The 21130-nt window shown below is 35.3% G+C and overlaps 1 protein-coding gene across 1 annotated transcript in view; it reads left to right on the top strand.

Annotated features, from left to right (window-relative positions):
- The first annotated feature begins 7977 nt into the window (after positions 1 to 7977).
- LOC149772397 (protein-lysine N-trimethyltransferase SMYD5-like) overlaps positions 7978 to 21130 on the top strand; it is a 48784-nt gene continuing 35631 nt past the window's right edge. The window contains exons 1-5 of the mRNA XM_089947840.1: positions 7978 to 8110; positions 10524 to 10772; positions 13898 to 14019; positions 17078 to 17147; positions 20014 to 20118. Of these exons, the coding sequence (XP_089803966.1) occupies positions 8060 to 8110; positions 10524 to 10772; positions 13898 to 14019; positions 17078 to 17147; positions 20014 to 20118 (597 nt within the window). The 5' untranslated portion in view covers positions 7978 to 8059. The remainder of the gene's footprint in view (positions 8111 to 10523; positions 10773 to 13897; positions 14020 to 17077; positions 17148 to 20013; positions 20119 to 21130) is intronic.

Here is a 21130-nt window from a genome sequence, read left to right as displayed (position 1 = left end):
TGTAATACCACTCGAATATTTGCATCCGTACTGTAAACCAGCCTCTAGATTCGTGTTTCTCTACAACACAATAATAAATATAGTCTAGTCTGTAAATGTACAGAAGTCAACGAATATCATGGATTTCTTTTGTTTCGTGTTCCATAGAAGATATATGGGCATGTGCTATGAAGTACAGCATGAATTCTAGCACCCGTATCAACAACTAACTTATACATGTGTGTTTGTATGTGCCTAAGTAAAATGTATTCGGCTTCCTTCACATCGACCTACCGTTTCAATTTTAGCATACTTGCTCAGAACCAACTTATATATTTCTCTTTGAAAATGACTAATATATATTGGGTTTCCTTCTCATTTGTAGACGTCAATAATAAGGACATTCAAACCATGAATGATAAAATCCCCGCTGGGAACCAAAACAACTTCACGTATGTTTTATCATACTATAGTTAGCATATTTGAAATGCGGTGTGCTATATAAATCAAGAAATGTCATGCTGTTCGTGCTTTTCGTGTTGTTTCACTTACATCAAAGATTTATGCACCTGAGCTAAGAAGTGACGTATCAATTTTAGCATCCGTGCTCAGAACCAATTTATATATTTCTCTTTTTAAAAGCCTGAGTCATATATATTTCGTTTCTTACACATCTGTACACGTCACTTTATCTCCATGTATATCATTTAACATCTCTTCAACTTTAGGTATTGCAATTTAGCAGCTATATTCTTAAATCGTTGCTCACAAGACCCATTTCCTATCCAAGGTACCTGAACTCGTTTCTTTAAGCGGTACATCTGCACTCAGAACCACGACCTTCTTACCACTGCCTGTCACAGCACAAGTTGATGCCAAAATAAACATGAGTATAACTATTTTCTACAATAACCATCTGATATTATTCACCAGTAAATGAAAGAACTATTCCTATTTTTTTAGACAAAAATCGTATCACGACGATATATAATATAACAATCGACCATAGTCTATTCTTTTCTGCATGTTCCATTATAACATCCGTGCCTAGAACCAAGATTTCCTGGTAAAAGAAAATTACAAAAAAGTAGAGTTCCGATACTCATACATCTTCAGAACAAATGAAAAAATGAATAAGATCTTTACTGATGCATATAAATTCACGTCCTTTTAAAAAACATGATAAACCGGAAATGTGCGGGTCTCCTAAACACAGTAATGTACTGTAGTGGGCTATAATGGACAGTAATAGTCAGTAATGAGGAATAATGGGGACAAAAATACAATATTGCGAAAGAAATTACAGTAATGTACATTAAATATTATAATTTTCATTGTACGGACTTAAATACATAGATTATAAATAACAAACGTGGTTGTCGTATTGTTTTATTAGTGATCATAATATGCTTTAATTAAAATAATGCCAACAAAATGGAACAACCCTCTCTCTCTCTCTCTCTCTCTCTCTCTCTCTATATATATATATATATATATATATATATATATATATATATATATATATATATATATATATATATATATATATATATATATATATATATATATATATATATATATATATATATATATATATATATATATATATATATATGTATATATATATATAAAATTGTGTAGATCTATCTGTATAAGTAGTAATAGGGGGCTGTTTAGGGTCTATGGAAATCCCAGTCAAAAAGGTCGTGTTTAGGTTCTATGGGAAATTTAACATGGGGAAAAACCTTGGGCTTGTATAGGGTCAATGGAAGTCCCAGTCAAAAAGGTGTCCCTCACTATGGGGTCTTTGGGAATTTATTTAGGTGGGCATTATAGGGACAACGGGAATTTGACATGGGAATGGCACCTGGGGAATTGAACATGGGTGACGTCATGGTGTTTATAGGGTTAAAACTATGTATGGGGTGAAATGCATTTATATGGACAAAGGTTGATGGGGACAAACATAGACATACAGAAACAAACAAATACACATTCAAACAAAGACGATGGAAACACACAGAAAAGAGGACAGAAATGTTCTAAAGAAAGACTCACAGATAAAATAGAGACTCGAAAAAGAAAAATTTATTTTATGGGTACAAAACATTTGTTCAAGTATATACATGGGCTGTCTGACCTGTACTTTGGTCTAAGCACTATCCATTTAATACATTACCATTTCGACATGAAACAAACCTATTTACTAGTTATTTAGTTATTGGTTCTATAAAATTACTTTTTAAATTAAAGTTCACGCCTTTCTAAAAATCTCTTCATATACAACTTATTTACATTAAATGTTCATTTATAAGAAAAAGCTAAAAACAAAACAAGTAACAAACAATCAAATAGGACAAAGTTCATGTTTCTCTCTATATCCGTCACACACGTTGTTTAAAATCTGTTCAGCTACCACTTGTGTCCCAGCATAGATGTTTCCCATCACGTACTCCCTTTCATTCGTAAATCTGCTATTATGTCCATCTTGCTAGGTACACTTATCGGTAAGCAGATCAAGTGCAGTCACCGTCTTCTTTCCATGGAGGTACAACGTATGCCATATGAATGGTCACTTTTTCATCGGTGATATCAAATTTTTCTCTCATCGACTTCACGTCTTCAATAACCCTCAAAAGTTTGGAAGAAGTTAATTATGCAGGCGTGTTAAACCCGAGACATACAAGTGAGTTCAAACTGTCGTGATACATAGATAGGCTCAAACGACCTCGATCTTTAACTTGGCATGACCTTTGAGTTCCTCTAATAGTGAGTCAAGTAGGTCCGTAATAAAACCTCATACTTCCTCGGGTGAACGTCAGACGCGAAGTCTTTAAATTTCACCGTGTAGGTGTAAGCTGTCCTAAATTTTCTAGAAGTCGCTATCTGAATCATTTGCATGCTAAAATAATCCTTTAGGTCTACTGAATCCTTTCCCTTCTTGGACCGCTCCGGTGCCCTAGTGGTTAGAGCGTCCGCCGCGGAAGCGGGAGGTCGTGGGTTCGAACCCCGGCCGAGTCATACCAAAGACTTACAAAAATGGTACTAACAGCTGCCTCGCTAGGCGCTCAGCATTAAGAGGTTAGTGGTAGGACTGGTCGGCCTGGTGTCAGGATAATGTGACTGGGTGGGACATCATACTACATGTCTGCGGTATGATGCCCCAGTACAACACATCACTATAAACTGCCACACTGCAGACATCGCAGCGATATGACTGAAAAATTGTTAAAGCTACGTTAAAAATCCTAATCAAAGACACACACACACACACACTTCCCTTCTTGGACGCACATTGCTGTGACGGTATGGTGGTGAAATAGGTCAGTGATGTTTATTCCTTCTCTTTTTCATCTGCATAGAGTGATTCATCTTTCTCGTCGCTTGTCCTCGCAATGAAGTGTCGTTCTTGGAAGTCGCCCATTTTTTCTACTGGGCGATATCAGTGGTCTGGATGTTGCACTGGTTGCACGTAGTTTGTCATGACGTTAGTACATAAACAACTAAAATGTGGTACTGCATTCGTGATGTGATCGTGAGGCATAGCATCACACCCGAGTTTCTCGTTAGAATTGAGTCTTTCTCGATTGACGTTGGTAGTTACAACGAACTATCGGTCTTGGACGTTGTCCCTTTTTATATGCTGACCAATATCGGCATGACCGTACGGTAAAGTGAAGTGGTTGGGAAGCCGAACTATCTTCTGGTACACGATTTGATAGACTTTTTCCAAGGGTCGACAGACGATTTGGTGTGTGCGTAAACGTACAATCTTGTTCTTGCAAGGCTTCTTTCATTACGTCTAAGTTCACCAGTCGACTGTTGCGATAATTGAGAGTCAATCCTTTCACTTTACAATCCGTGTGCACTTTTCCTTGTGGGTCCCGGTATTCGTAGCCGTAATGTTTAGGACCGCCACTAGCAAAACTTAGAATCTTGTCGTCGGGGTGCTCTTCCGTCCAGGCTCCTAAACGGACTCTCTCGTGAATCATCTGGAAGTAGTGGGAAGGTTCTGTCAAATACTCTGTCTTCGGTAAACACGGTCGTTGTGCCATTTTGCCCCACAAGCAATTTAACATCACTTTGGCAAACGATCGCCTGCCTTCGTTTTTCTCTACGTGGTCTAAAGTGATGCCTTCTTGCTCCCAGTATTTCTCTTTGAATTTCTTTTGGTCTTCGGAAGTGTGGCACCAGGAAGGATAACCGCTGGCTTCTTGTTTCATTTTTGAAAAAGGCATCCACGTAGTCAGTGAAAATGGCTTTCTGAGTTTGGTAACCCTTGTGGTACTGTTCTGTCTTGGGAAAGTGGTAAATTTCGTACACTTCTAACAGTTGGTAACCAAGGTCCAGAGCTTTAAACAATTCCACGCTGATCCACGTTTCCGTCAAGGCGCGTTCTTCCTGCGTATACTGACAAGGCTGATCTCGATTGCACGTTTCAGCACAAGTACGACACAAGGAAAACATCAATTATACAGCCCCAAGGTTTTGCCCCATGTTAAATTTCCCATAGACCCTAAACAGCCCCACGACCATTTGGACTGAGATTTCCACAGACCCTAAACAAACCCCTGTTACAACTTGTATACTACTTGTACTGTTTTTACTTTATATCTATATTTTAATTTAGATGTATGGACTAGGTAGTCAGAAATAAAGAATTCTTATATATATATATATATATATATATATATATATATATATATATATATATATATATATATATATATATATATATATATTCTTAACTAAGACTGTCCACCTTTTTTATTTTGTTCTCGTCTGACTCCGCTCAGCTCTCATCCTTTTTCTCTATTGAGCTTTTTTCCTCCTGAAGGTCTTTTTGGTATAGTAATTGTACCATTTGTCGACCTTACCGTTAGCTATTTGTACCATTAAACTTTCTAAATATTGCTTCTCGTTCAGTTTCTGTTTCTTGACACCACACGTCAATAGAAACTCTGTGATGCATATAATTGGATGTTAGCTTGAAATTGCCTCTTCCAATCAATGATCTTTCCGCGTCTTTATAATGGGAACTGAGAATCGATTGTAGTGCGTCTATCAGATCGGATATATTTTTTGTTTCCAGTTGGTTCCAGTCTTCATGATATTATTGGCAGATTCTGCATTATTATTTGTCCAGTGGGCGTCCACATTATTTACCCTCGCAGGAAAGTTAACATGATCTTTCAGAATTGGTAACATTCGTTTTTCGAAGTATGGCTGGAAATCCAACGCTTTTCCTGAAATGACATCTGTTGCATGTTTTATTCTTGCTTAATAGTTCAGATTTTGTGAAATTCCTTCGTCACCGAAAAAGGTGTTTACAATCGATTTTCAATGTTGCACGTTGTGGGAGAAGTACCTTTCACCCACGTGTCACAGTGATACCAAAACTCTCTCGTCGTACCAGTTTCTCGTTTAGTGTAACAAAGTAATTTGTGGGAGAAGTACCTTTCACCCACGTGTCACAGTGACACCAAAACTCTCTCGTCGTACCAGTTTTTCTTCTCTTCTCACTAAGTGTATTGTCAACTATAAAGAACACGTTTTCCTTTATGCCAGGTAGTACACGTGGTAGTGCACTATGATATTCATTTAGTTTTAAAATTCTCAATGTTTATGTTAGTCCATAAAATTCTCATTCTTCAAAATCCCACTGTGAGGCCCAGCAGCAGTAACCTTACCAGAATTCCCAACTATTGATGCCGATTCATTATTCGTTACAGAAACGTTGTCCCAACATACCTTGTTTGGCTTTATTGATTCCAGTGCGAGGTGACTGGTGTTATCTTTCTCAACTAGGCTAGTATATCTGTTCGAACAATTGAGTATGTTGAAACATTCTTGAATGACCACGAGGACCAACGGCGACGTTCGGAGTCTGCCAGTCACAGTCATATGATTGACGCTTAGGTGTGGACGTTTCCATGCTAACGTCACGCTCAGGTGTGTTATTATTGGGATAGTCACTGATGGCTAGGATACTAGATGATGCTGTGAATTTACTTTGGGGGCCAATGACGGTTGGATTACTGACTGAAGGTTCGTTGACTGTCGGCTTAATGATTCTTGGTTCTCTGACGGTTAGTGCTTCACTGAAATAGTCAGGGGTCCATGTTTTTCTTTTCTTTTCTTTTTTTTTTGTTGACCAAAAGAGAGTTAGCTGGTTTGATTACATTGCTCCACATCACTGAAATCATCAATCCTTCTGCAGCATGGTTGAAGGTTGTATTAAGGCCATAAATGCCAAAATGCCAAGTCTTTTGTCCCGTTTACAGCTGGATAAACACTACGTAACGGACGCTTCGTAACCATGGCAAGGGCAATCATAGTCCACGCCGAGGAAAATCTCCCAAACGAAGCGCAATTTAATGCGGCATCGGAGTAATCTGGCGACAACAACTGAATACCTGATCTATTTGGATGCCCTAATATCGCTGACTCTTCAAGCACCATCATTAAAATTATCTTGTAGCGCAGTTCAACGGACTTGGATTCATTCCCGCACAAAAGGACTGAGAATGCGTTGAAAGATAGTCTCCGTCCTCAGTTGTTCTTAATGGTATTCCTTTCTCAACATGGTACCGGAACAAGATGTCAGCAGCAATTGCATCTACTGGTAGACTGGGGTGTTCTGCATACTCGCAAGAACAGTACCTTTCATCAGTCAACAAAGCCTCCCGCTCAACTGAAACTTTGAGTTTTTCAAGCCCAATCTTAGCGGTCTGTTGCAATGAGAAAAAAATATAACATTATAAACATTTATAATTTTGTAGAATATCTATTTAAAACATAGGTTTTCTACCACGAATTTCTCGAGAGGATATTTATTTAAAAATGAAATTGAAATTTAATAAATGTACCATTAAAAAGTAAATAGTTCGTGTCAAACAGATATCTAATATACTGGTAATTTTATCATTTTTAAACAGTAGATAGATATATTGATTAAAACGAAACAATCCAACCTATACTCCGCAATAATAATTGCAAGACATATGTACACATATAACTATATTTAAGTAAGTAAACGCATAAACTAAAATCAGATTTCAGTAAGTCTCAGTAATTTTACAGTTTCCTAAAATTACAAACCATTATAATCAAAATTATATTTGGTTTCTTGAAAAGTTGCAAGAAATTTAAATTGAGATTATATAATTACAATTCTAATAATAGGACCAATATAATTTTTTTTTGAGAAACGTATCGAGTAGTCAAGAAAAGAAACAATTAAATCCTTATAAAATAACGCATTACTTTTTGAAGTCGTGTGATACGCATCAAATAATCACATTTGCCTTCTAACGAATGACGCTGACGACAAATGTATCCCTCGCGGCATTTAATGAAAGCACACTATACTAGTTTAAGGTGGCTATGCAATTGAAATCTTTCAGCCATTGGTCCTAAAATATAAATCAGTTAACTATTTTTTTTATAGAAAATTTTGATAAAACGAACACTTAAATGGAGTCTCTTAAATGAAGAAAGAAATAAAATGCTAAATATATTAAGTTTCATAGCCATGCAGCTCTATGTTAAATATTTGGCAGCATCGATTAGTATATACCGTTCACAAGTGCCACCATATATATTTTGTTTTGTTATACACATTTTATTTCCCAGACGATCACATGTGTGCATACAGAGCAAAAGGATTGACATAAGTTTTTCAACTTACAAGTTTTACTCCATTATAAACATAAAAAATGAATACACACGCTTGATGTCTCAAAAAAAAGAGGTCAAGACAGTTGGCATACATACATAGAATTAATTGAGAGGGACGAAAGAATGATAAAGTCAGAGTAATGTTGATCTATGTGGTCTGGAATGTACAATTTTAAATAACAATCGAGATGGAACAAAATTAAAGATGTTTCTGAATATTTTTCTGTTAATAATAAATGCTGCATGTAAATATTATAAAACTAGTTCCATTAACTTACTCAATTCCTTCTCTTACATTTACAGTACATTAGTCTATATTACTGTCCATTACTGTGCTTAGGTAGACCGGAAATGTGCTACTCAGTCGGCGTGAAAACACGAAAGTAAGAAGTTCGGGAAGATGGCAACCTCCAGTGACAACGTGGAGATACGAATTATTGACACTCGAAAGGTCACAGCTGCATAAACTCTTAAGAATTTAATTAGATTATCACACTCATCATGACCTTTAGCTAGTAGCTTAGGTACCTATGGTATATGGAGAACTTGCCCTGAGAAAAGTCGTCCCAAATGGTTGAAGTAACCCCAAAACTCGTCACCTAGAAAACCTATTCAATATTAATCTTTGAAATAATTAAGTTATTTTAAAGATAGAAATGTGTACCTTAGGTAGGGATAACACTGTTATTAACAGGCCAAATTTAAAAATTTCATCTCGGGCTAATATGGTATTTTTGAGAAGGTCAAAGCATCTGAAATAACAAATTAGCAAATAAAGTATACTCCTTTTCATGGTTTTTGTTCATAGCAAGTGCAAAGAACTTATATTATTGCATGCACAAAAAAAAATAATTCTCCAAAAGATGGGCATTTTTTTTGTACAGTGTATATGTTGAAAACAAATCCAGTAATGGAAAGTTTTTGGGGTTAATTAATGATGTTGTTGTTGTTGTTGTAGGGTTTAACGCCATTTTTCAGCACGATGGGCTATACATGGCGGCCAGTATTAATGGTGGAGGAAGAACCCGGAAAACCCCGGAAAGAACCACCGACCCACGAGAAGCTACTGGCAAGCTTTCTCACATGCCCACATTGGCTGAATCTTAGACTCGAACCGCCACAGACAGAGGTGAGATGGCAGTGATCCGTAACGAAGAGCGCTTTAGACCACTCGGCCACTCGGGGCCCGGGTTAATTAATGAAGTAGTCAACAGAATATAACCAGACTGTTCTTGAGGCATAATTACAAATGTTTGTGGTATATAAAAGGAAATTTTGGGGAAATGTGCCTAGGCCAATCCAGAATTTGACAGCTTTAATTACTCAGAATTTACAATTATGAGAGTATGTCCAATCCAAAAGCCTTATTATTTGTAAAGCTTGTTTTTATTCATGTTTTATTCATGTGAAGGTGAAAAACAAAAGGGATTGGTAGCATCTGTCTCCTTACTTTTCAAAAGAAATATATAAGGACAATGTAACAAGAAAATCTATGTATTTATTCCTTTTAAATGTCTACCTGTATTAGAATTTGTTTAGACTAATTCATCAAAAAATATTGTTTTTATGAATGAAAGTTTACATAAATTATTTATTTTTCTCTAATATTTCCCATGAAAAGTTAAATACAGTACTGTATATACTTTTTCTTTTTCTTTATTTATTTTGCAGTTGCTTTATTGCATGGTTGGATTGTGCTGGCATTTTGTGTCATAATAATATTAACTTAATTTTTAAACAGTGTAAAATTACAATAAAATCACTGACAAATGAAGATGTTTACGCAGGGGGTATGGATGCTACAACAGCCTGAACTGTGAGTAACCTTAAAAACTTCAAAAGTTTCTTTTAAATTATTACGGGGGTGGGGGTGGGGGGTGTCTTATTCTTCAAACAGAAAACAGTCACATCTCATGTGAAGATACAAGTATAAATTTGTATTAATCTTTTTTTTACTAAATCACACACACACACACACGCACACACACACACTCCATTCGACAGTGGGAGTTTCATTGTCATAAAACCTGTCATTTGCATCCTTTGGAAGTCCAGCTAGCTTGTGAACAGAAACTGTCTTCACTGCAAAGCCTACTCCAGCCTCATGTTGCTCCTTACTTCCTCTTCTGCACCAAATGTGTATCCAGTGCCTCTTTCACAAAGTTCGTCCTCTCCTGCAAGGCGGGTTTCACTCAGGGCTTCAATATCGAAGTTATATCTGGCTAGCTCCCTGCCAATCTGGGCAGATCTCCTCTGAGGTCTGTCAGCATCATTTCTATCCAAAAGTGTGTACACGTTCCATGCACTGAGGGTGAGAGGAATGATTTTCATCTTTTTCTTTGTAGTGTTTCCATCGCTGATGTAGGGTCCCCTCCAGCTGTGGTTAGCTGGCTAGTGAACGATGGAGCAGGCAATTTTTAGGGCACTTTTTCTAGCCCCTTCCTCATGCCATGGAGCTGAGCAGTGAGAATTATAAAAAGGGCTGCTTAGTCAGCTGCCGAACTCCACTGCTGCTCCATGTCAGTGAAGAATGACCATATGGCCTGAGCTGCCTGTGTGCGGATGTGTGGTTATGGCTGCCAGTGTACCCACACCTGCTGCTTCGTCACTTGCCCATTGCCACAGGGTTTTGGGGAGAAGGATGACCAAGTGGCTTGTGCATTGACTTGGTTTAGATGTATTCCTTGCTATTGACTGTTTAGCCAGTAGTTGTTTTAATTCCATGATGTATTCCTTGCTATTGACTGCATAGCCAGTAGTTGTTTGCAGGGTGATCATTACTCTTCAGTTTCTATTTTATAACCCAACATATTTCATTTAAGTCAGACTTTACTGAACTTTAAAATTTTTGTTTTTATTTGCAGGGAAAGGGGTTATTTGCTCAAATATCTTTGAAAGAGGGAGATGTGATTTTTGAAGAACAGCCAGTTGTAAGTACTCAGTTTCTCTGGAATGAGATGTACAAGTACTTAGCTTGTGAATACTGTTTACAGTCCCTGGAAACAGCTGAAGAGATGAGCAGGCGACTTACACAAAATCCAGCCCTTGATTTGCCATACCAACAGTGTTGTGAAGCAAGACCTTCTGAGTATGTTGTCTGTCCAGATTGTCAGGTGAGCATTTGGAGTACTCATGTTTCATCTATGTCCTTGATTTACAATATTGACAATATTGTGAAGCAAGACCTTCTGAGTATGTTGTCTGTCCAGATTGTCAGGTGAGCATTCGGAGTACTCATGTTTCATCTATGTCCTGGATTTACAATACTGACAATACTGTGAAGCAAGTCCTTCTGAGTATGTTGTCTATACAGACTGTCTGTTGAGTATTTGGAGCACTCATGTTACCTCCATTCAGTTCTTGTACCATATTTTGTATGCATTATTACAACATTTTTCCTCTTAGTAATGACTTTGAACTTGTACCTTCTCTTTATATATATAGCATAGTGGAATAGGTCACATTGACGAGACAAGTTTGTATATATAACATATTGGCAAGAGTAATGTTGAAGAGGCAAGGTAGTAATATAGCATATGGCAAGAGTAATGTTGAGAAGGCAAGGTTGTAATACAGCATATGGCATGAGTCACACTGAGAAGGCAAGGTTGTAATATAGCATATGGCATGAGTCACATCGAGAAGGCAAGGTTGTAATATAGCATATGGCATGAGTCACATTGAGATGACAAGGTTGTAATATAGCATATGGCATGAGTCACATTGAGAAGGCAAGGTTGATAAATGCTTGAGCATGTGAAAGGAAATTTTTTAATTTGATCATATCCATGTCCCCTGAACACCAAGGCTGGTGGATGTTTCTTAGTGTATGTGTATCGACTCAGTTAAACACAACTAAAATTTTACAGTTATCTGTGATCACTTTAGGTATTTGTGTATATCGCTGAGTAACATACAGTGTATATAAAATATGTGTTTTTGTGCCTGCCTCAAGAAAAAATTCGAGCTGGATTTGATGGTTTCTCAAACATCACATCATCATATACTATGAGATTATTAATAAATCCATCGAGGTCATCTACAGATGGGTTCTCATCAATATCGGCGATAAAATCAATAATATCATTACCATCCTCGTCTAACAATTTTTCATTTTCATTAAAATCTTTAAGCACATTGTAGCATCGCTGATCATCTACAGATGGTGCCACTAAATATAACTTATCACATTTGAGCCATCTCATAAGATTAAACAAAAATTGCATCTTACCAGACCTATGATAATTGCTCTGATAGAATTTGGTAGCGCTGGATGATGCTGGACTGGCTCTTGTTTTTGTGTCGCTGAGAAATCTATGATATACATGTTGTACAAATATAATAAATAATATGGAGTTATATTGTGTTCAATTCCACAAGTAGATTAATAGCAGTAACAACAAGGAATAAAAAGTGTGCACTTAAAGTGAGCGTGTAAAATGTGGTACAAAAAAATACAAATTTATTTCATCTCATGGGGACAGGTGGTGATATTGCTGCTTCACTGGGAAAATTACCAGGCATTCCATGGGCTAAATACCCAGAAGATAAACATCTTCCTGGATATACTTATTGTTGTCCTGGAACCCGACTTGATATTCGACTTGTCAAACAAGACTAACCAAAACCTGGATAATATCCAATAAATGGAATTGATCAAGTGTGTGACGTTCATGATGTAGCGGATAAAATAAGGATTTACAACAGCAACATATTGCAGATGTGAAGTTGATTCACTCGTTAAATTCCAGAAAAAAATAAATCTCTGAGAGAAAACCTTGCTAGCTTCCTAGTAAAATCTGCGATGAAAGGTAAACTAGTGCGAGGGGCTGTTAATTATTTGGCAGATTATTATGATAATATTGAAATCAATTTAGTGTAGCCCAAGAGGATATTGGAGGGGTAGAGAAGCGATTAGTAAACTTCCTGATGCAGCAAATGCCACACGTTATGTTGCTGCAAATCAGTTAGCATGACAGTCAATATGGCAGATTTATTTACCACCACCACAAAAAACCATTCAGTACGCACAATTTGATGTCAGCACTCTTGGTGAAGTTCATCAAGCAGATATTTTGTTTTTACCACACGATAACCTTAAAACTGGTAGACGTCATTCACATACATGCAAATATGTGTTGACTGTCGTTGATGTTGCAGGTAGGTATAAAGAAGTAGAACCACTATAAACTAAAGCAGCAACTGAAGTTGCATCTGCTTTTGAACGAATTTATCAATGTGGCGGTCTACTATGGCCACATATAATGCATGTATCCACTGTACAACAACATAATGCTTGTATCCACTGTACTACATCACCTAATGCTTGTGTCCACAGTACCACATCATATAATGCTTGTATATAATGCTTGTATCCACAGTACTACATCATATAATAATTGTATCCACTATACAACAGCCTATAATGCGTGTATCCACTGTACAACAATATATAATGCATGTATCGACTGTACTACATCACACAATGTATGTATCCACTACTACATCACCTAATGCTTGTGTCCACAGTAACACATCATATAATGCATGTATCGACTGTACAACAACATATAATGGTTGTGTCCACTGTACTTCATCATATAATGCTTGTAACCACTGTACTACATCACCTAATGCTTGTGTCCACAATACCACATCATATAATGCTTGTGTCCAATGTACCACATCATATAATGCTTGCATCAACAGTGCCACTTCATGTAATGCTTGCATCCAGTGTCACATCGTATAATGCTTGTGTCAACTGTATCACATTGTACAATGCTTGCATCCACAGTGCCACATCATATAGTGCTTGTATCCACAGTACTACATCATATTATGCTTGTGTCCACTGTACAACAGTATATAATGCATGTGTCGACTGTAAAACAGCATATAATGCATGTGTCCACTGTAAAACAGCATATAATGCATGTGTCCACTGTAAAACAGCATATAATGCATGTGTCCACTGTACAACAGCATATAATGCATGTGTCCACTGTACAACAACATATAATGCATGTGTCCACTGTACAACAGCATATAATGCTCAGATATAGCACAAACTTAAGTTGACAAGATTCTGAGTAAGTTTGTTTGGTAATACAATTATTTGCTTCTATTGGTTCTCAAAGTTCTAGTCTGTATTCTCGATGGCCTCCATGTTCTAGTCCGGTATTCTCTATGGCCTTGTAAAAGTGGTTTTTTCAGATTGTTTTCTTTTCTATCACAGGTTGTTTATTGTTCAGAAAAATGCCTGCAGTTTGCTCTTTCCAGTTACCACAGAGTGCTATGTATGGGGAGTTCCAGGAATGACCCAGAACACCCATTGTCACGTCTGCAGGAGGCATGGAGGTATTATAGTCTTATTGTTGCCAAAGGTCAATGTTTTGAGGCCACATGCTCTGTAAAATCACTTTATGATCACAAACAATTCTCATTTACAACTGATGTTTTCCTTGTCCTATCAGTCATAACAGTTTAGGTATGTGATTTACGTGTAAAAAAAATGATTGATTATACAACTTAGTGTCATCAAAGTTTTTTCTATGAAACTAATATGGCTAACTTAGCACAGGGTTTATTTGTAAAAATTGTTACAGCACTAGGCTATCCATGGATCTGTATCCCAGTCTATTGTTACAGCACTAGGTTATCCATGGGTCTGTAACCCAGCCTATTGTTACAACACTAGGTTATCCATGGGACTGTAACCCAGTCTATTCTTACAATGCTAGGTTATCCATGGGACTCTAACCCAGTCTATTGTTAAAGCACAAGGCTATCCATGGGTCTATAACCCAGTCTATTGTTAGAACACTAGGTTATCCATGGGACTGTAACCCAGTCTATTGTTACAACACTAAGCTCTCCTTGGGTGTGTAACACAGTTTGGTGTTGTAGCACTAGGCCATCCATGGGTATGTAACCCAGTCTATTGTTACAACACTAGGGTATCGTTGGGTCTGTAACCCAGTCTGTTATTACAGCACTAAGCTATCCATGGGTCTGTAACCCAGTCTGTTGTTACAGCACTAGGCAATCCATGGGTCTGTATTCCAGTCTATTGAATTTATTAAAATCCTTGGATTTTGCTACTGCTTTCAATTACAGTATTTAAATACATGTACCTTGTTAAAATTGCCAACCCTGACCCAGACTGAGAAAATATCTGAATTATGGGAATGTTCTAAGCTTCATACATGCATGGAGAATTAGATCAAAAAGGATATATTATGAAATATTCAGTAAAGAAAAATACTAATCAGGAAGAATATGAAGTGGAACCCTGCTATAACTTGATTGTCATGGTCCACAAAGTGCCATTGTGTTATGTAATGTGTTGTACAATAGAACGACAAGACGGTTAACTGAAGATGATATTATGACTCTATGGTCTTTAAATAAGTAATAGAAAAGAGCGAAAACCAACAAGTTTTGAATTCAATAGATAATTTGTCCTAATGAATAAAGTTCTGAATAAGTGACAATACAGAATGTTTCCACTTAATGAGTTTTGACTCATCATTGGTTTTTCCACTTTGATAATTTGACAGAAAATTAACATTTGATGCTGAAAAAATATAATTTTTTTTAGGTGCATTATAGTTAAGAAATGTTTGAAACCTGTGCAGTTGTGTGTTAGAATCTTATATTGTGATTTGTAATACAGTATGCCATTTAAATAGTGAAGTTATGTTTTAGAATATTAAATTTGTATTCATAATACAGTATGTCATATAAAAAGTTTATTTGTTAGAATATTAAATTTGTATTTGTTATACAGTATGTCACTGAAATAGTGAAGTTGTGCATTAGAATATTAAATTTGTATTCATAATACAATATGTCATATAAAAAGTGAAATTATTTGTTAGAATATTAAATTTGTATTTGTAATACAGTATGTCTCTTAAATAATGAAGTTGTGCATTAGAATATTAAATTTATATTCGTAATACAGTATGTCATATAAAAAGTGAAGTTGTGCATTAGAATATTAAATTTGTATTCGTAATACAGTATGTCACATAAAAAGTGAAATTATTTGTTAGAATATTAAATTTGTATTCGTTATACAGTATGTCACTGAAATAGTGAAGTTGTGCATTAGAATATTAAATTTGTATTCGTTATACAGTATGTCACTGAAATAGTGAAATTGTGCATTAGAATATTAAATTTGTATTTATAATACAGTATGTCACTGAAATAGTGAAGTTATTTGTTTGAATATTAAATTTGTATTCGTAATACAATATGTCACTGAAATAGTGAAGTTGTGCATTAGAATATTAAATTTATATTCTTTAATACAGTATGTCACTGAAATAGTGAAGTTATTTGTTAGAATATTAAATTTGTATTCCTAATACAGTATGTCACTTAAATAGTGAAATTGTGCATTAGAATATTAAATTTGTATTTATAATACAGTATGTCAACTGAAATAGTGAAGTTATTTGTTAGAATATTAAATTTGTATTAAATTCTTAATACAGTATGTCACTGAAATAGTGAATTAGTGCATTAGAATATTAAATTTGTATTTGTAATACAGTATGTCACTGAAATAGTGAAGTTGTGTGTTAGAATATTAAATTTGTATTCATGATACAGTATGTCACTTAAATAACGAAGTTGTGCAATAGAATTTTAAATTTGTATTTGTAATATAGTATGTCACTTAAATAATGAAGTTGTGCAATAGAATATTAAATTTGTATTCATAACACAGTATGTCACTTAAATAGTGGAGTTATTTGTTAGAATATTACATTTGTATTCATGATAACAGTATGTCACATAAATAGTGAAGTTATTTGTTAGAATATTAAATTTGTATTAAATTTGTAATACAGTATGTCACTTAAATAGTGAAGTTGTGCATTAGAATATTAAATTTGTATTCATGATACAGTATGCCACTTAAATAATGAAGTTGTGGAATAGAATATTAAATTTATATTCTTTAATACAGTATGTCACATAAATAATGAAGTTGTGTGTTAGAATATTAAATTTGTATTCATAATACAGTATGTCATATAAAAAGTGAAATTATTTGTTAGAATATTAAATTTGTATTCATTATACAGTATGTCACTGAAATAGTGAAATTGTGTGTTAGAATATTAAATTTATATTCGTAATGCAGTATGTCACATAAATAGTGAAGTTGTGCATTAGAATATTAAATTTGTATTAGTAATACAGTATGTCACTTAGATAATGAAGTTGTGTTTTAGAATATTAAATTTGTATTCGTAATACAATATGTCACTTAAATAATGAAGTTATGTGTTAGAATATTAATTTTGTGTTCATAATACAGTATGTCAGTTGAGGCCTAAATAGTTTGTTAATATTATTTAACCCATAGTTTATGTTAAATTGTCTTTGTCTACAACAGGAATATCCACTACCCACCAGAGACAGCCAGCATTATGCTCCTCATTAAAATGGTTGCAATAGTAAAACAGGTGAGATATTAACATGTACATGACATTAAAACAGGTGAGATATTAACATGTACATGACATTTTCTCAATCATAATCACATTGCATGTCATGAACCAGGGCTATACAATTTTTTCCCCAGCCAGTTTCCAATGAGACAAGTGATTTTGGAAGAGTAGCTTGACCTGACCAACATTTTGCTTATTCTAGTTCATGATTTGAATAGCATTATCTGCTATTTTTGCATTGCTATATCTTTTCCTGGTGCTAGTCCTGAATCCAAAGACATTATTCTCTCCCCCAATATGTGATTGGAGGTATATAATAAAGAATGTTGTAATCCCAGTCTTATACCTTAGTTCACTTTCCGCAGTCATACTATCTTCTGTTCCATGGACTTCCTGCATTTAAACCTGTGACTATTGGTGCTGTCAACACTTTGTCAATTTAGAGATCTTTTGACAATTTATTTATCAATGATATTCTTTTTATCTTAGATTTGTTTATTTCTTCTTCAGATACATTACCCAATCCTAATCCCTCAGGAGAACTACTACTACCTCGCAAATCCCATCTAAAACTTTGAGCTACATAGGTAAAAGTTATTTGTCCACTTAGCTTCAATTTGGGAATTTTTTGTCACACCATGGCACCATTAAGATTGCATATTTGATATACTGTAGAATAAATGTCACACCATGGTACCATTAAGATTGCATATTTGATATACTGTAGAATAAATGTCATACCATGGTACCATTAAGGTTCCATATTTGGTATACTGTAGATTAAATGTCACACCATGGCACCATTAAGGTTCCATATTTTGTATTATAGTAGAACAACTAAAGACTGAACATGGTACTGCAGAGAAGCAAGGTAAGTATCATATCATGGCACCTTAAAGTTTATATATTTGGTAATAATAGAATTTCAGTGATTAAAGCCCTGCAGGACCATTTATATGGTTTGAATTTTCAGTGACATGGAGTTTTCCAAAGTCGTAGTCATGAGAATATATTACACTGATAGTGTGGATCATTTGAATAATTCAGACGTCTGTTCCAGCAAAGCATATATCCCCCCTCCCCCGATGACACTTTAATAAGACTTACATTATAGGTTGTGTTTTATACTATTTTGATTCTGATAGTGTAGGGTTGGTTAGGCAAATCATAATTTCTGGTGTGGTTCGTGTCAACAAAATCATAAATAACGTGGGATTGTTGAAGAAGAAAAAGATTATATATTTAAAATTGCATTTAACCCTCTCTTAGTGGTTTAACTCTCAGCAAATCAACATACCGGGTCAACTCAGCAAATCAACATACCGGGGCAACTCAGCGAATCAACATATCAAAGCAAGAAATGCTTACAGGATAGTTTGCCAAATTTATCTGAGTTTGTGCACGTTGAAAGCAGTGATGCTCAAGAACTCTCGCAAATCGTTTCAGAGTTGCACATATAAAAATGTAATTTGCATGGTATGCTATTTTTATTTAACTGTATTTGTCATGACCAAGGTCACACTGCTGGTAGATCTCTCATAGTGCTTGTTTTTATGGTAGGCAACTGTTTATGCATCTGAATACTTAAGCTTAATATGAATCGTTGTTAAACTAAATTTGATTGGTACATTGGACCCAGGAACAAGCACTGATTTGGAGTTTTAGGTCTCTCCAACACACAGTGTCAATTAGAGATGAGACATCATGTTGCTGGTAGATCATTTTGTGTTTTACACCATTTTCAGCTCTAGAGAATCTGTGTATGGCTGCCAATTTTCTGCTTTTAGAAAATCCCAAGTACTTTTCAGGCACCAAAGACCACCTAGGTAGAATCACTGACCGTGTGTCATTAACTGGCAACATTATAATATATGATTAGGATTGGAACCTATGCAATGAGAGGCAAGTGATCACATGACAAGTATCTGAAACCACTCTGCCATGGAAGCCACTCAAACCTTAGGAAGTAAGTCTTGCACAAAAGAAGTGGGAGGTTGGGCCTGCAACTCCAGGATTCAAATTGCAGAATCTTACTGTTAGGTCATCGTCATGATGATCATGATGAGACCAATACACAGTTGCAGTATCACTGATTTTAAGAGTACACTGGGAAAAAAATTATTCCTGGATTTTCATCCATTTTTTAATATAATTTATGTTTGACATGCTATATTGTTTTTATTAGTCATGCGACAGGGCATAAAAATACGACATATCAGTCACTGAAAATATATTTTTCCTTCAAGATATTATATAGTGTAAAAGTAGACAGAAATGATATCACTTCCATTGGCATTAATATTTGATGTGATATCACTTCAATAGGCATTAATATTTGGGTTTTTTCTTCTGACAAATGATGTACTATCTGTTTACAAAAACAAATAAAAAATAACAAGAAATAACGGCATCTACATTTAATGTACTACAAGGTTTAACTATCATTAGATCAATGGCAGCATGCCTGAGAGCAAAGAAAACTTAGAAAAACATAGTAAGCAATGAAATAAATAAAACTGTGAAGTGGATTATATGATCTATAAGAATTCAGTATAGGTTACCTCCAGTCAGCTGCTATTTAAATCGTGTCTTTTCTCAGTCCAGTGTTAAAATAATTTCTTCTGACCACTTACATCTAGCCAGAAATGATGTAAATAATATGCTTCTTTAGGGGGCAACATTTTCTGTTAAATCACATGAGACAGTTGATCATAATTTCTTTATATTGCTTCTGTTGTAGGTTAATTGAGTTTGAAAGTTACTTCAGTGTTGGGGAGTTGTATATGTGTTCATGGAACAGCCTAGAGTATTTGTGTGGCATTTGAGTTATTCAAACTTTGTGATATTTTCTTTTCTACTTAAGTTTACTTTATGTACACAGGCTAAGAACAAGGAGGAGGCCATACAACTGTTCTCCCAATTTGCCAGAGCCACTGTAAATGAAGAGGAACAAATTGCACATAAACTGCTTGGAGCTGAGTTCAAGGTAAGCATGGTAACAGAAGTGTGCTTGAACTGACCCAGATTATCTGTAAACCATATTACTTTCACACACACACACACACACTGAGATAAAAGGACAGAGAAAGCTGAAGAGCAAGTTAGAAAAGATAGATGGACAAACACACAGACATGCTGCAATAGCGGGGCAGCAAGATCAAAGGCTTTGTTTATTGTAGCTATTAATTATTTTTATTATTTAATTTTTGGACATTTAATTTTCATTGGAAGGAAGGTGTTAATTATTAGCTCTTCGTTTATAATAAAGAAGAAAATGAAAAAGCCATTCATTGAACAGATTTGGATGCTTCAAGGTAATGGAAGACTTAAGTGAAATAAGCCATCCAAGAAACAGGTTTGGATACTTAAGTTAATGGAAGGCTTCAGTGGAAAAGGCCATCCACCGAACAGTTTTGGATACTAAACTTAATGAAAGGCTTCAGTAAAACAAACCATCAAATGAACAGATTAGGATGCTTCTGTTAATGGAAAGGTCAAATGAAATAAGCCATCAGATGAACAGATTTGGATGCTTCTGTTAATGGATGGCTTCAGTGAAGCAATAATGACTCTATGGTCACCAAACTAAGAAACAGAAAGAAGCGAAAGCAACAAGTTTTGTAAAACTTAACAACCAAAATTATTATCACAGTTGTAAATGAAAAGTGTGAGAGGAATGTACAATATTATGAAATGAATCCAAATTAATCATTATTAAAGGTCTCTGAAAGTCCTAAATGAATGAATGTTCAAAAGCAAATTGTACTGGTCCTTCAAGAACCATGATATTGTCAAAATGGTGTTGTACAGAATTCCTTCAAATAATTTATTTTAGTTCCAGAATACTGTTATAGTCCAAATATTGAGCACTTTATATTTCCAATGAACAGTCCAAACAAATGTTTTTCCTCTCAAATAATATTTAAGTACAACATAAAACGTGTCTGCAGACTTAATCAGGAACAGAAGATATGAAAATGACTCCAAAATCTGAACGA

Source organism: Sinohyriopsis cumingii, unplaced genomic scaffold (assembly GCF_028554795.1).
Source record: "Sinohyriopsis cumingii isolate HCF-2022 unplaced genomic scaffold, ASM2855479v2 utg001510l, whole genome shotgun sequence".
Lineage (NCBI taxonomy): Eukaryota > Metazoa > Mollusca > Bivalvia > Unionida > Unionidae > Sinohyriopsis > Sinohyriopsis cumingii.
The sequence above is the reverse complement of the archived record's forward strand: the minus strand, read 5'-3'. Positions and strand labels throughout refer to the sequence as shown.